Raw genomic sequence first — 17,934 nt, forward strand, 5'->3', positions numbered from 1 at the left:
ATCTTAACATCTACATTTATACTCCGCAAGCCACCCAACGGTGTGTGGCGGCGGGCACTTTACGTGCCACTGTCATTACCTCCCTTTCCTGTTCCAGTCGCGTACGGTTCGCGGAAAGAACGACTGCCGGAAACCCTCCGTGCGCGCTCGAATCCCTCTAATTTTACATTCGTGATCTCTTCGGGAGGTATAAGTAGGGGGAAGCAATATATTCGATACCTCATCCAGAAACGCACCCTCTCGAAACGTGGCGAGCATGCTACACCGCGATGCAGAACGCCGCTCTTGCAGTCTGCCACTTGAGTTTGCTAAACACCTGCGTAACGCTATCACGCTTACCAAATAACCCTGTGACGAAACGCGCCGCTCTTCTTTGGATCTTCTCTATCTCCTCTGTCAACCCGACCTGGTACGGATCCCACACTGATGAGCAATACTCAAGTATAGGTCGAACGAGTATTTTGTAAGCCACCTCCTTTGTTGATGGACTACATTTTCTAAGGACTCTCCCAATGAATCTCAACCTGGCACCCACCATACCAACAATTAATTTTATATGATCATTCCACTTCAAATCGCATACTTCCAGATTTTTACAGAAGTAACTGCTACCAGTGTTTGTTCCGCTATCATATAATCATACAATAAAGGATCCTTCTTTCTAAGTATTCGCAATATATTACATCTGTCTATGTTAAGGGTCACTTGCCACTCCCTTCACCAAGTGCCTACAGTCACAGAGGCTGCAAGGAAAGGCTGTTAGATACATTATGATTTCTAGTTTCTGGCAGAAGTTAAGAGGACCTCAAATTATCCACAGTTATCAACTATAATGATTCCTGAAACCTGCACCTTATAGTTGACTGACGAAATACATCGTGGTAAAGCAAAAAACAAAGATGTTCACTTAAAAGTTACTAATTTGTTTATATACGTAGGATAAAAGATGACCTGTAAGTTTAAGAAACTTATTTAAAATTCGAAGAACATAGAGTGCACATGGTGGTGACGCATAGCATCTAGTAAATATAACAGATACATAAGAAAGGAAGCATTTAACAACTGTTAGAATTGTAAAAAAAAAAAAAAAAAAAAAAAATCTCACACTTGGTTCTTCATAGCCCAGACCTTGGATATGGACTGGACTCCTTTTCAAAGCTTATACCAATAAAAGACAAGTATTTACTGTACTGATGCCCGTTAAATGTATATATCTCGGATTTTACATTTCATTTTCGATAAGTATTGAAAATAAAGCCTGAAAACAGAAATATAGACGGTCGACGGACTTTTATTCTCCCCATATGCCCCACGAAACCGTTATGGATTCATTAAAAAATGAATAAAATGCTTCACTTCTTGCATCCACATTGCTATGCTCCTCGCAGGAAGGGTCTCACAAACATCTGCAATCTTTAAAGTTCTCCAAAAACTCTAGCTTTATAGTCTCGTCCGCCTCGCACCCAGTTACATAGATTGGAACAACATTTGAACCCCGGCGCAGAGCCAAAAGACGAACTTTTGTCCAACGGTTGGTACGACAGCGCCACACACGGCACGATTTGTTGGGTAGAGTGGTGGGGCAGTCGGCTGGTCCTACCCGCCCGATGCCGCGACAGGGAAAGCTGGTCGGTCGGTCGGTCGGTCGGTCGCGCGGTCGAAACCCCTACACAAGTCCAGTTTGTCGGTCGGTCGGTGCGTGTGTAGGGCCCTTCAAGCAGAGAAGCCGCGGAGCACAGAGGTCGCCAGCGCCGCCCACGTTACCTGTGAGGCGCGGCTCGGCTGGTCAGCTCGGCGCCGCCGTCACACTCGTCGCCCCGCCGCCACAACACTGGTGGGCCGAGCCGCGCCGCGCGCTGCCCACAGCGCGCCCGCCTGCTTGCCTGCCTTCACGTCGGCGGGCCGCGGGTCACGCGCCGGCCGGACCCCTTAAACTGCCGGCCACGACCTCTGCGGCCGCCTAATACGGACGTCCCGCGCTTCCTAGAATGGCCACCCGCGTCCCACTGCTTTCTCTTCGCACAGCTCTCCCACGAGTTTCAAATGGGAGGCGTTTCCTCGTGAATGTTTCGAACTGTGATAAAGGCCATCCAGGAGGCTGAACACGAATCAAGAATTTTACTTAAGTGTTGATTTGAGTTAATTTGCTCTGTATCAGCTGTTTTAAGATGTCAATAATCCTTGTGAATATCAGATGTTGAAGAAATTTAGTGGATGAGATTCTGAAAAACCTAGTGAATACCCATTGTTACCTGCAGAATAAATTATGTAACTGATGTGTTCTTCATTAGCCGGTCTAAAGGATGGTTAGATAATAATATCCCGCAATGCACTCTATGATTTACCTGTTCTATGCCTTACAAAACAAAGCCACCTCCATAACAGACAACTCAGCTCCCACAAGAAAAGGCAGCCCACTCCTCCCCCCCGGACAACGGATGGGCAGCCAGCCGCTCCTCCACCCGAACTACGGGCAGCCCCCCCTCTCCCGAAACAACAGGCAGCCCCGGCCCCCCGAAACAACGGGCAGCCCCGGCCCCCCGAAACAACGGGCAGTCCGAGCCCCCCCCCCCCCGAACAACGGGCAGTCCGAGCCCCCCCCCCGAACAACGGGCAGTCCCAGCCCCCCCCCCCCCCCGAACAACGGGCAGTCCCAGCCCCCCCGAACAACAGGCAGCCTTACCCCCAGAACAACAGGCAGCCTTACCCCCGGAACAACAGGCAGCCTTACCCCCGGAACAACAGGCAGCCTTACCCCCGGAACAACAGGCAGCCTTACCCTGGGAACAACAGGCAGTTTACCGATTCCCCTCTCCACAACAGCAGGGAACGGCAAGTTGCGCCCACAACTTTTGATGCAACTTTTGTACCGTGAAAACCGCTTATTTCTCTGTGTGAAAGACAATCTAAATATTCCGAGCACTATATTTCACATTTTAATTTTTGTCTGCTACTGGAATTACTCTCCTGGACATTCCTTCACTTACAACAAGAACATAAAAGTGCTTGAAGTGGTATATTTGGGCAATGACGGCACTGAAACATCATCAAACCTGGCTCCATATATCTACAGTGTAAGGCTGAAGTAGTTTCGTAGATGCTTTGTCAAATTAAAATGGAATATGTTACATAACATACGGCCTGCATGATCTCGATTAACATTAAAACAATAATTATTTCTTTTGATTTTCAATTACAAACTAACTGTTCATGCAGAAAAATGGAGGATGTACAAAATAATTTCATAAAAAAAATGGTTCAAATGGCTCTGAGCACTATGGGACTTAACTGCTGAGGTCATCAGTCCCCTAGAACTTAGAACTACTTAAACCTAACTAACCTAAGGACATCACACACATCCATGCCCGAGGCAGGATTCGAATCTGCTACCGTAGCGCTCGAGCGGTTCCAGACTGTAGCGTCTAGAACCGCTCGGCCACCCCGGCCGGCCAATAATTTCCAAATTAATGTTTTACTCAAACAATTACACGAGCTATGTAGATGATAAAAGTACCATTAATGTATGGCTCTCAAAAGGGAGACATCAACAGGGAAAATGCTACAGAGGATTCGATTGAACGATCTCTTGACTAGTTGTTTCCTTTTTAAATAAACTGCTATAACTTTCATTTCAACATACGCTTTAACAAGTTTTTTTTAGTTAATATGATATGAATGAGATTACGTAGTCAAATTACTGAAAAAATATTTTCCCATTAATCTTGATTCATTATTTACAGACACTTCAATTTGTAATATTCTTAGGCCGACTGCAGACGCCCTAAAAAGCTACGATTATTAAGTTCCCAGTTTCGAAATTGTGTCCACAATTAAGTTGTGATAAAAGCTGACAGCCGGTAAGGGCGTTGTCAATAACTGGCTTTAGATTACGAAAGTGATAAGTTGCAAGTGGAATGGTGAGCGTCATTCAGATAGCTAAGCGTAGCGGTGCAAGAGGATAGAAATGAAACGATCCGGTATTCTTAACAGAAGTTTCACTTTGGTAGCGAAGTAGTCGGGTCTCATGTTCCAGGTACACACAAAATACTTATGTGACCTACCGCGCATAACTAGGTCGGTGATTCGTGTCCCTGCCAAACTGTATCACTTATGTATGTTTAACAACTACAAACGGGAGGGGCAGAATTAGTTACACATGCTTCCGTAAAACGTTAACGGACAGTAGAAAAATTGCTTGATACTCTTATCTACGACCATAGTTCTGTCGTGCAAGTCCACCAAGTGATTTCCAAACAGAAATATTGAAAAAATTACGCTCTCTGAAGCAGCTTCACAAAGGTTTGCTATCTGTTGTTCCGTAATAAAAACAAAGTATCTGTATGCAGTAGTGGTGTTTCGGAACGACTTACAGGTAAGCAAAGAAGAGAGGACGGTAGTTAAGTAAACTCAGGATGGATACAGGGTGAATCAGGAGGAAAGGTATACGCTTCAACGAATGATTCTGAACGAAAAACTTCATGTTGACATAGGCGTATTCCGAATGGTTTCCGTGGTGGATAACGTTTAATATCACTTTTGTACCTTTTTCTTGAGTAACTTTGAAACCTCACCCTCCAGAGAAAACATCTCTCAGTACAAAATTAAACTACATTAAACTTAATGCAAAAAAGGTCCTAGCCATTTTTTCTGTGGGACTAATAGTTTGTGCGACGAGAGCGCGCGAATATGGAAAACTTCTAGCGATGAGCATGTGTTGTAGCTTAGACAATGTTTGTAGGCGACTTTGTGGTAGTTTCCCGACTTGATAGACCACAAATGCCTTCTATCAAACTGTTCGTCTCAGCTTCCCCTACACTACTGTCGTACGCTATAAAAAACGACAACGTGTGAATAACACGAAAAATAACATGTATTCTATCTCGGAAACCATTCGGAATTGGGCATATGTCCGTTTGAAGTTTTTGTTCAGAATCACTAATAATACACCCCTCAAAGCATGTACCTTAACTTTAACTGGGCCACCAGACTGTCACTTCACTGGGCTTTGTGGCGAGTTTTTTTTTTTGCGGAGGGCAATGGTTTTATTTCACGACTTGAATCAATCAGTAATAGTGATATTACTATTTTGTCATAAATGTAAGTGCTAAATTCGAAATTTACGATTGAAGCATCTACAGTTTCTATGTCAATGATATACAGTGTCATCTACAGAGAAGACTTGCAAGTGGCTTTCCAATGCCTTGTTTACGACCACACACTGCAAAGACAGGAGCAGAAGGGGACCAGCGGGGAACGAGAGACTCACCTCGCGGGCGGCAATGACGGCGACGGCAGCGAAACCCGAAGCGCGAACTGTGCAGAGGCACGCCGGCAACTCGTATCTGAGCAGGCATGGGACGCTTCCGCCAGATAGCGCCCGGCGTTCCACAGATAGCGAGCGACGCAGCTACGAGCCACTGCCGGCCCACGCGAGCGAGACGTCGCCCGGCAGCAGTCGTCTTCCCAGGAAACGTTCCAGTACCAAGAGCTCGGTTGTATTTAACGAGCGTTATGAACATCTTTTTCTTGCCTCTGTAGACCAGTTCGCTGAAGTAACCAACCATTCCGGGTCCGGGTAGTAAAAAAATTTTTGAAATATTTATCCCCACCGATACCATAAGAATGCTTTTGTCCATGATGTTATCAAGATCGCGGAGTAAGTTACTCATCAAAATTCAGTAAGCATAAAACACATGCCGTTACAAGATTTACATTCGCTTGAGTTAACTCTCGCTGGCTTCGCCGACTCCCAACCGAACTGCCACCTTTCAACCTCACCTAGACTTCGGTCAGCCTAATATGACTGGTATGCGAGATGTGCGAGAAAAGCAATTAGACTGACAAAGCTGCGAGCTATCTGGAAAGCCTGTATTGTCCACCGGCCTGTTAATCCCTATTCACAATCAGTCCCAGGTGCAGCTACGATTTTTGAGAGCGCCGTCAGTGAAGTTGCGTTTTTGTTGTGTGTTACGGATGTGGAACAGCGGAATTTAGAGTAATGTTATGCCGACAAGTTTTATTTTAAACTTAGAGAGCGCTGGAAGAGAGCACTGGAAGAGCCGAGACTTGTGATTCATATCCATTACTTGATAGCTAAAGACATTAATTATTTGGATGTCGCCAATTGCCTGCGACACGACATTGTAAATCAAAATTAGGTATTGTCAGTTCAATTACTGTAATAAAAACCATTAATGCGATTTGCTTTTGTGCTGTCTAGATATCCGAGAAAACAGCTTCCTAGCCACCCTATAAGAGACGAATGGGCAGGACACCACAGGAAATCCGGGTTCGAGTCTCGGTTCAAAAAAATGGTTCAAATGGCTCTGAGCACTACGGGACTCAACTGCTGTGGTCATCAGTCCCCTAGAACTTAGAACTACTTAAACCTAACTAACCTAAGGACATCACACACATCCACGCCCGAGGCAGGATTCGAACCTGCGACCGTAGCAGTCGCACGGTTCCGGACTGCGCGCCTAGAACCGCGAGACCACCGCGGCCGGCGGTTCGAGTCTCGGTCTAGCACACATTTTCATCCTCGTTATTCCATTCTACAACTGATGGTAGTACTCATTCGCAATTTCGAATTTGTTTGATGTGTTTCTTAACGGCTGTGGTCACCGCAGTGCGTGTTCCTTTGCATATGCATGCACTTTGCATCGTAATCAGAACACAGGCAGTGCAGTATAGTAGTATAAAAGGAGGCGAAGATCTTTGTGTTGTCAGTCAGGCGATAACAGCAGAACAGATAGGTCGGAAGAGCTCAGTCCCTCCAAAGTGGACTACAAATTTGATGTCACCCGAGGAACTAGTCCATCAGATATTTCAAACTTTCTAAAGCTACCCGGGTAGACTGCTGGTGATGTGATTGTGAAGTGGAAACGCGGAGGAAGATTCACAGTTAAATCAAGACCTGGCAAACTTCTTGCACTGACGGTCGGTCGCTGTCGAGTATTCGCTATGGTGGTTGTAAAAATTCACATGAATTCAACGGAAGGAATCGATCGTGAGTTTCTGAGGGCTAGCAGTAGACCAGCTAACACCATGACTGGGTCCAGGTAGTTAAAAAGGAAGGGCTACAATGATCGAGCAGCCACATATTTCTCTAGTCAATCCTAAGCGACACTTGAGGTTGTTCTTACTGGACAGTGAGTAACTGAACTGGAAACAAGTGATCTGCGGTCATAAATCACGCTGTACCCTTTGGCAATCCGATGGAAGGGTATGGTTTTGGTGACTGGCTGGGTAACGTTACCTGCCATCATGTAATGTTACTAGCAAAGTGCGCAAGAGGTGCTGCTACGGTATTGTGATACTTGCCATGGTTATGGTGTGGTCCCCTTATTGTGCTCAAGAAACCACTAAATGAGGAAAGATATGAACAGATTTTACAGCAATGTGTGCTGCTTTCATTAGAGGAACAGTTCCGAGGAGATGATAGCTTGTCTCAGCATGACAATACACCCTGTCATAAAGCAGCATTATGAGGCAGTGATTTGTGGAAAATGACATTCTTGTAGTGACTGGCCTGCCCAGACCTCCGGCCTGAACAGTGAAACACCTTTTGGCTCAGTTAGAATGTCGACTTCGCTCTAGACCCCAGTGTGTCTGATTTCAGTTCTTGAGGAAAAATGAGCTGCCCTTCCTCCCCAGTAGAGTTCAAGCCGTCATAATTAATGTCCACTAATATGATGTCCGGAATTTCTGATCAAATACTGTATATCAGTGCCTTGTTAACTGCCATAAATCCACCAGATTATGGAGGTTTAACCTTCCGAAACCAAAACTAAACTCCACCCGAACGGGCCATGAAGGCCCAACGGTACCGACCGGCCGCCGTGTCATCCTCAGCCCACGGGCGTCACTGGATGTCGATATGGAGGGGCATGCGGTCAGCACACCGCTCTCCCCGTCGTATGTCAGTTTCCGAGAGCGGAGCTAGTACTTCCCCAATCAAGTAGCTCCTCAATTTGCCTCACAAGGGCTGAGTGCGCCCCACTTGCCAACAGCGCTCGGCAGACCGGATGCTCATCCATCCTAGTGCTACCCAACCCCAACAGCGCTTAACTTCGGTGATCTGACGGGAACCGCTATTACTACTGCGGCAAAGCCGTTGGCAACCTTCCGAAACGTGTAGCGGAAATAAAATGAATTGTGACTGGTTAAGTAATTTCTACTATCAATTGCCAGATTTGGTATACCACCACAACGAAGGGTTGCACACAGATGGTTTTATGAAATGCAGTAGGAAGCAATAAGATATTCGTGTTGACTGAAATAGATCTGATGATGAGTTTGTCCCGAAACGCATCATGATATAATAATTAGAACGTTGGCAATCGTGGGAAGTGCCACAATGAAATTTTCACTCTGCAGCGGAGTGTCCACTGATATGAAACTTCATGGCAGGAAAGTAGGAGACGAGGTACTGGCGGCTATAAATCGTGAGGACGGGCCATGAGTCGCGCTTGGGTGGTTCAGTCGGTAGAGCACTTTCCCGCGAAAGTCTTGGTCTCGCACATAGTTTTAATCTGCCAGAAAGTGTCATCAAGGCAACTGTTTTACCATTTAGTGCCAATATGGCCGCAGATCATCTTACAAGGGAACCTCCCCATCGCACCCCCCTCAGATTTAGTTATAACTTGGCACAGTGGATAGGCCTTGATAAACCGAACACAGATCAATTGAGAAAACAGGAAGAAGTTGCGTGAAACTGTGAAAAAATAAACAAAATATACAAACTGAGTCGTCCATGGGTCACATATGCAACATGAAGGAGTACGTGAGTTCAGGAGCGCCGTGGTTTCGTGGTAGCGTGAGCAGCTGCAGATGAGGAGGTCAAAGACCTTGGTTCAAGTCATCCCACAAGTGAAAATTTTACTTTCTTTATTTTTGCATAGTTATTATCTGTCCGTTCGTTCATTGACGTCTCTGTTCACTGTAATAAGTTTAGTGTCTGTGTTTTGTGACCGCATCGCAAAACCGTGCGATTAGTAGACGAAAGGACGTGCCTCTCCAATGGGAACGGAAAACATTTGATCGCAAGGTCATAGGTCAACCGATTCCTCCACAGGAAAACACATCTGATATATTCTATACCACACTGGTGACGGCATGTGCGTCACATGACAGGAATATGTTGTCGACCGATCTAACTTGTACACTTGGCGAATGGGTAAAAAGACTCTTCTACCTTGCCCGATTTAGGTTTTCTTGTGGATGTGATAATTACTCCCAAAAAAGTGATGAAAACATAAGAGTTTGTCACATAAACTGAAAATAAAAAATTAAAATGTTCACTCGAGTGAAGATTTGAACCTACGACCTTTCGTTCCACAGCTGCTCACGTTACCACGAGACCACGGAGCTCCTGTGGTTCTAACGTCCTTGATGTTACCTATCTTCGCATGAACTACTCAGTTTGTATATTTTGCTTATTTTTTCTCAGTTTCACACAACTTCTTCCTGTTTTCTCAATTGATCTGGGTTCAGTTTTTCAAGGCCTATCCACTGTGCCAACTTATAACTAAATCTGAGGGGGGTGCGATGGGGAGGTTCCCTTGTTAGAAGCTTTTCGTCTATGGTATAAGATTTGATACTCCTAACAATATTCGTTAACTACAATCCAACTGCTGCCGTACAAACTAAGCTAGACTGGGCAACGCAACAGGTCAGTCCGTCACTAACTACATCCGATAAGACAACATTAACAACAAAAAAACGACACCGCCTGAACAAGCCTTGAAAGCCTAACGGTACCGCCGTGTCATCCTCACCCTTTAGGTGCCACCAAATGCAGATACGGAGGGGCACGTGGTCACCACACCGATCTCCCGGCCGTTGTCAGTTTTCGTGAGCGGAGCCGCTACTTCTCAATCAAGTAGCTCCTCAGTTTGCCTCACAAGAGCTGACTGTAACCCGCTTGCCAACAGCGCTCGGGCGACCGGACGGTCACCCATCCAAGTGCTAGCCAAGCCCGAAAAACACAATACAAAACCAAAATTAATACCGGCAATGTCTTGTCGAGTCTGCGGGCGCGTACAACTTTAAATGCTGCGTCGTTACCATGCACGGCAAAACACACGTGCGGTACCGGTAGGTTCAACCCGTTGAGAAATTTTCATCATCCATATTAGTAAAAGAAGGCAGGTTGGGGTTTGGCGTCTTGACGACGACGCCGAAGTCGAAGCCGGGATTACAGACTGAGCACAACTTATGAATGGATAGTAATGGCGAAGGTCGTTTGCTATGACCGTTTCAAAGGAACCATCAACCATCGCAACATTTGCCTCAAGCGATTTGTGGAAAGGGGGGGGGGGCAGGAAAGTTAAATACGGAGGCCGGACGGGTATTTTAACCCCGTGCTTTACGAAGACAAGTCCATCAAATAGAGTTACATATAATGGCTTATAGGTCAGCATGAATATCATGGGAGGTGTCTATGGGGCAAATGGAGACATGCGCTGCTGGTACCTTAACAAGTCAGAGTAGTCCATGCTAACAGAGATTCTCGGGGATGAAATCTCCAGATGATGAGCGACGTCGTTTGTCTTGAAATGCTGTTGGGTAAATTTAGAAAACCGACATTCGAAGATGAGCGTGTGACAGTTTTGCTTATACCATCGTGTACCTCGCCTAGGGACCGTGGTGAGATTAGGGAGCATAACTGGCATACCGACACTCATTTTCCCCTCAGTCAATACGCGAATGGTTTAAAACAACTGATTATTGGTCCAATTGCCCTTCGCCAAGCCCCGTACAGTGACTTGGGAAGTGTCTATGTAGAAGAGGAGAAGCTTGGAATTCATGCAAGTCTCTCGCGCAACAGCGGCACTTGACGTGGTGATCCATCCGTCGGATAGCCACAATGAGCAGACCAGTCTTCTTGTTTCTGTTTGTTAAGATTAATAACTGAATCCGTCTTCGTTCTCACTTTCATGATGCCTCATAACTTTACACTGAGCCACCACAAAAGGTCTCTTAAATCATTCACGCGGTACGTACATTGGCTCACTGCACAAGGCAAGGAGAGGGAGCGAAAGATTTGATTATGTTCTGTGATCTGCTTGGGTTGACAATGAACATTCGCAGAAAATTTGAAATAATACAACACGGTGTCCTTTGCAGCTTCGAGGGGCTGCACCGAATGCGCAGCCGCATTCCTTGCAGATACACATGCAGCTGCAGCGGATGAGGCAGGGTGGATGTACGCACCTTGTGGTTGAGGTCTATCACGTCCTCTTCTAGCGAGACGTCCGAGTACATGTCGTCGCCCGTGTCGCAGGTCGAACTGCGCCCCGACGAGTTGAAACTCGAGCTGCGGTACAGCTGGCTGCAACCACAAACAACACATCCCACGTCATCTACAACTGGACACACACACACACACACACACACACACACACACACACACACACAACACAACTGATTCCAATAACAATACGCTGTTCGAAACAATTAGGGGAACACATGTATCAATGTCCTGCATGGAAAATCTGTTTTTATATCTACATATATACTCCGCTAGCCTCCAAGCGATGTGTGGCGGAGGGCACAATTCGCGCCAAAGTAATTTTTCCCTCGCTCTCTTCCACTAGCGGGTCGCGCGAGGGAAAAACGACTGTCTGAACGCCTCAGTACGAGCTATAATTTCCCTTATCTTTGAATGTTGATCACTAAGCGATTTGAAAGTTCGTGGTAATAATATATGCTCTACATCCTCTGTGAAGATCGGATTTCGGAATTTAGTGAGCAGCCCCTTCTGTTTAGTGCGCCGTCTATCTGCAAGTGTGTCCCACTTCAACCTTTCTATGAGATTTGTAACGCTCTCGCGATGGCTAAATGTACCAGTATCTTGCCGCTCTTCTTTGGACCTTCTGTCTCTTGAATCAGACCCAACTGGTAAGCGTCCCATACAGACGAACAATACTCTGAGACTGGACGAACTAACGTATTGTTAGCAATTTCCTTTGTTGAAGGACTGCATCGTTTCAAGATTCTTCCAATCTAGAGTTCGCCTTACCCGTCACTTGTGAAATCTGATCGTTCCATTTGAGACCATTTCGAATAGTCACACCCAGATACTTGACGGATTTTACCGCTTCCAGAGACGGGTCATTTATTTTGTACTCGTACATTAATGGGGATTTTCGCCTTGTTATACGCAGTAGGTTACACTTACTAATATTGAGAGATAACTGCCAGTCATTACACCACGCATTTATTTTCTGCAAATCCTCATTGATTTGTTCACAACTTTCGTGTGATACTACTTTGCTGTAGACTACAGCATCATCGGCCAACAGTCTAATGCTGCTGTCAATACCATCAACCAGATCGTTTTATGTAAATCGTAAAAAGCAGAGGACCAATTACGCTGCACTGGGGCACACCTGAAATTACCCCGTTCAGGACGACATACTGCTCCCTCTCTGTTAGAAAACTATCTATACAACCGCATATATCATCGGATAGATCGTAAGCGGGCACTTTTTTGGAGCAAGCGACAGTGCGGAACTGAGCCGAACGTCTTTCGAAAGTCGAGAAATATGGCATCAACCTGGGAGCCGGTATCCAGAGCCTGTTGTATATCATGCACAAAGACGGTCAGCTGTGTCTCGCATGACCGCTGTTTCCTAAAACCTTGCTGGTTTCTGCACAGGAGCTTCTCAGAGTCTAGGAAGGTCATTATGTCTGAATACAAAATATGTTCCATGAAAAAATGGTTCAAATGGTTCTGAGCACTATGGGACTTAACTTCTGATGTCATCAGTCCCCTAGAACTTAGAACTACTTAAACCGAACTAACCTAAGGGCATCATACACATCCATGCCCGAGGCATGATTCGAACCTGCGACCGTAGCAGCAGCGCGGTTCCCGACTGAAGCGCCTAGAACCGCTCGGCCACAGCGGCCGGCCCTAATTCCGTATATTACGTGCAAAGAAAAGAAGTCACTTAACGGAAGCAGAAATCCATTTCTGCCGCTTAGGGATGCCAGAGGCGGCCAAGTGCAACATTTATATACAAGGAGCATCAGTTAGTAGCGAAAACTCTCACGAGTGAATGGACATGATGGCAAAGACATTCCATGATGTTTTACGTTTCCAAATATATATACTACGAAACTGTTTGATACTGGAGTCAGCAGCAATTCATTTGCTGACATGTTTCTGCATCTACATCGTTATTCACTGTAGCGCCTAGAACCGCTCGGCCACACCGGCCGGCTATGTTTCATGATTCTACAACAAATCTATGTCAGTGAAATTGGCCGGTAATTATGCGCATCCAATTTTCTATCCTTTTTATGGATTGCTATGAGCTGAGCCTTCTTCCAGTCCCGTGGAACTTTCCACCTTTCCAATGATCTCTGATAGATGATGGGTAACAATGATGCTATATTTGTAGCATAGGCAACAGAATCTTATGGGGATGCCGTCTGGGCCAGATGCCTTCCTGGCGTCAAAGGATTTTAACTGTTTTATAATCCCAGATACACTGAACACTATGTCAGCCATCGTTGCGTTTGTTCGATAATTGAAAGGGGGAATGGTGCTGCAGTCCTCTACCGTAAACGAGTTTTTGAAAACAAGGTTTACAATTTCGGCCTTCTGTTTATCATCATAGTCATCTTCGCCTTTAATGTACGCATCAGTTAAAATCATATGCCGTCTACTGGATGTGCTATGCATTACAGTGTCAGGTTTGTCCTTAGGAGAAAGTGTGTACCGGTGTCCCAGTATTTTCTAGTGAGGTATACACATGTCATTTGTGGACGTTGTATCCAACCAAGCATATACAGTGCAACATCTTAATGCAGTGCAAACTGGAAGGGCGCTCTGATCCAAAAAGGATGGACTTTCGTTCAATTTGCTGCAAATGCCAATCCCTCTCCATGTATCGTCCACAGATTGTAGACACGCTACAAGCAGACGGGTCAGTAGACAAGGTGAGTTGGACAAGGTCGTAGGCGCTTTACAGACGCACATGGAGGCCGATATCTGCCCATCTCTGCGTTGTGGCGTTGTAAGGACTCCGCTAGAGCACTGCAAGACGATCTCAGAATCGCCACTGGAGCCGCTCTGTCTGATCAGACCGTAACAAACAGGTTACGATCAAGAGGTGGAGGTTATTAGAGACGGAGCGGAAGCACGGATTGGGGAAGGAAATCGGCAGTGCCCTTTCAAGGGAAACATCCCGGCATTTTCCTGAAGCGATTTATGGAAATCACGGAAAGCCTAAACCTGGATGGCTGGACGCGGATTTGAACCGTCGTCCTCCGGTATGCGAGTTACGTTTTTGGCCTCAGGACAATTGAAAACCGATTTTTCCCGTCTGATGTGATATGGCTTTGCCGTGGTGGGTGGGCTTACGTAACTAACAGTATCACGCCTGTACACCCATGCTCACTGAGTAGAACAGTTTGTTTAACGTCAAACGTACACCTCAGGCATTGTTGTATAATTCATTTGTCATTTGTAGTCGACCACTATTAAATTATGATGTTTACAGCGTCATCTATCGCTACATTTTGTAAATATTTATTTACCTCCTGCCATACCTTTTCCCCCTTCTCCGACAATATTCCGCTGCAATTTGACTTTATTCTGAGCAGCGGTTTGAAAGTTTAACTTCAATTATAATCACCCTGTACTTATAAAAATTTTCGTTTTTTGTTCAGCGACGTTCCCCCTGCGTCAACAATGCGCTATTGTAATTGGACGTCATTCTGAACAGTGGTTCTTTTTCTACAACGTTTTGAAACAAACTTTAATTGTGCACACCCTGTATTTACTACCCGAATATGCCTTACACGCAATCTCCTTCAGACTTAGTGTAACAGTACAATCTCAACTACGTATTGTATATTCTGCGATATACAACTTCGGGAAGGATTTTCATGAGGGTTCCGTGATCACAGAGTCGCAGTGGAAGTCACAGGCTTGTTTAGTCAGCTAGAGTGTCCCAGAAATGTTGAACGAACTGCAAGGAGATACGCTACAAGAAATATTTTATGCCGGCCGGAGTGGCCGAGCGGTTCTAGACGCTACAGTCTTGAACCGCGCGACAACTACAGTCGCAGGTTCGAATCCTGCCTCGGGCATGGGTGTGTGTGATAGGTTAGTTAGGTTAAAGTAGTTCTAAGTTCTAGGGGACTGATGACCTCAGAACTTAAGTCCCATAGTGCTCAGAGCCATTTGAACCAAATACTTTATGCGTCGCGGGTATGCTTCACTTACAAAGCCCAAAGAACTCATGTTCCGAAACGAGTCATACACAGTGTTTCGGCCTACAAGTATCTCATGTAATAACCACGATGCTAAAATGAAAGAATTTTTGATCTCATACGGAGACGCATTGTCAACGCTGGGGACGTGGCGGTGTATGGCAGGGTAAGAGTGACGCTATTACGCTATGTACCCTTCACCACATACCATATCCGCATCCAGCCTACCCCCAGAAACATTGTACGTTGGCACAAGCGTACTGTAATGAACTCCAAATTGTGGGGTCGATGAAAATAATTTCTTGAGCGCCCATTCGATACAGCATGGCGAATTCCTAACTATGGGTTTCATCAACGTAATATGATGAATTTGATATAAGCAGTCAATTTCATGTCTCTAATCCCGAAGCTCACTTGCTCTGTCAAGATTTTGTAACTTTGAAAAATGTAATTACTGATAAACTATGTCTTCGTATCTCAGCATTCATTTTGTAAACAATTCACGGAAGTCGTCAATGATTGATGTCGGACATGTACATACATTGCTGCCAACCTGCATTTTGTTCGAATTCACAGGAATTAAACTTATTGCGTGCCTACGTGACCTACCACATCAGCACTCAATCAAGTGAAGCTTGGCGTCTATCCAAAAGGTATTTAAAAGCAGTTTCAGGGGTGTAATATCACAACACGCTGTACAAAATTATATTTAACAGCACAATTAAGCTACGTGAAGGCTCTCTCTATAGTCATTTGTATTAGTACCAACTTAAAAGTTTTACAATTGCATATTAAATTTGTCCTAACTTCTCTGTTATGTCTATCTTTATACAGGTGGTTGCGGAAGCTCGGCTCTTCAGTGAAGTATGTCAAATCGAAACACATTTCAGCCGTCTAAATTTCCATTTTTTGTTTGTTTGAGCGACCAGTTTTGGCGATATATTACGTCATCTTCATGTCCCCTGACCGACATGTAGAAGATCCGTACCTCTGTCCAGTCAAAATAGGGGTCGGCATTCAATGACTGGATCCATTGATTTGTTTTCAGACAGTGGTCACTTCAATCATCATCTACCGACCAGGTGGTGATTGAAGTGATCGCTGTCTCAAAAAATCTACGGACATCAGTCATTGATTGCTGGCCCGTATTTTGACTAGACCAGAGGTAGGAATCTTCCTACACGTTGGTTACGGAGCGTGCAGACGGCGTAAGATATCGCCGAAACTGGTCGCTCAATAAAATAATTTGAAAATTTAGAAGGCTGAAAGGCATTTTGATTTGATATTCTGTATGTTAATGTTGCGGCAATCATGCTTGAGTCCAGTATTGTATCTTCAAAACTTTATGCCATCTTGACAAAGTGAAAATTTTACGAAAATTAAAAGTAATGAGAATTGAAGTGTCCCTCTCATCTTAAAAGCTTTTTTTGTGCTGATCCCAAAACTGCTCTTAGATTTTGTACGTCTGTAATATTTCCGAAGTTACGGGTGATTTAATATTCTGAATTTTAAATAGTATTTTCGGTTTCTGTCAATCTGCCTCCGCCAGGCAGATTTTCCATCAGATAGTAACTTTCATTTCTCTTCGTAGCTTCCTCAATCTAGCACCCATCCTCTTTTGCACATGTCCACAACACTCCAGTTTTGTTACCAAGGTATCACCATAAACATTGAACTAATTCATTTTATTGAAAGCTTCACAGTCCCCATCGCCTAGGTACTTCGTATATCTAACGTTATAAACGGGTACCGACCTCAAATATTTTTAGAGCTCCTTCACACTCCATAGCTCCACTGTAACCATCATACTTCTTAGAACACTGATGTTCAATATGTCCTTCAGTGTTACCATGGCAGGTGTGGCAGCACTTAGATAAGCATTCAACATCAACTTTTCCATTCTCCAGAGAAGTAGCACTCACAACACCATTCAACGAACGATGTCCTCGACGTTGCGATGTCCCATCAAGTGCTACAGCAATGTCCTTCGTTCCACTAATATTTACAGTTTCTTCTACTGCACATTTCATTTCATAGATGTTTTAGACAACCGTCAAGGCACCTAAAAGTGTTATGTACTTGCTGAACCTACTGGGAGGAGAAGGAAGGTCCATCAAACCACAAAACGTTTGACCAGCCTTTTTTTCTTTTTCCTGTTGCACGCATTCCATAGACTAACTTCAAATTCACATCATATGAATTATGCACAATGTTCGAAGTCATTTTCGAGGTAGATTTATTGCACGATCTACACAGAACAACTAATTTTGACGCTAAACCCTTCCTGCTACTTTGTTGCTCAGTTATTTTCAGACAGCCTACACCATCATATTATTTACATTTCGCCACTTCCTTTATCAAAAAAGACAAGACGCCCACATCAACAACAACAAATCTTCTACAAACAGCATCACTGTTAACATAAAAATTTGAATCTCCAGGAGGTGTGCCATGTGGGAGTTTCTTCCCTGAAGAACTGGTACATAGGTTACTTTCAACAGTGTGACTTGCTTTGTTTGTGAACTGGTTTCCACGGAATTTCCTTTTATTGAATTTCTTGATGCGTGGCATAGTTCGTATTTATTGCGCACTAAAGGATATGTACTTCCACAAATATACGTAGCACTTGGGCAACAAACATTCAGTAACACGTGAACAAAAGTAAATACTAGCTAATATTGGTTTCTGTAACAGAAATAAAGG

At 44.7% G+C, this 17,934-nt stretch overlaps 1 protein-coding gene across 5 annotated transcripts in view; it reads right to left on the minus strand.

Moving 5' to 3' along the window:
• LOC124790108 (rab11 family-interacting protein 4) overlaps nucleotides 1-17,934 on the minus strand; it is a 965,431-nt gene that overhangs the window by 142,466 nt on the left and 805,031 nt on the right. For all 5 annotated transcript variants that reach the window (XM_047257679.1, XM_047257680.1, XM_047257677.1 and 2 more), the window contains one exon: nucleotides 11,218-11,335. In XM_047257679.1, the coding sequence (XP_047113635.1) occupies nucleotides 11,218-11,335 (118 nt within the window). The remainder of the gene's footprint in view (nucleotides 1-11,217; nucleotides 11,336-17,934) is intronic.

This window comes from Schistocerca piceifrons, chromosome 3, assembly GCF_021461385.2.
Source record: "Schistocerca piceifrons isolate TAMUIC-IGC-003096 chromosome 3, iqSchPice1.1, whole genome shotgun sequence".
Classification (NCBI taxonomy): domain Eukaryota; kingdom Metazoa; phylum Arthropoda; class Insecta; order Orthoptera; family Acrididae; genus Schistocerca; species Schistocerca piceifrons.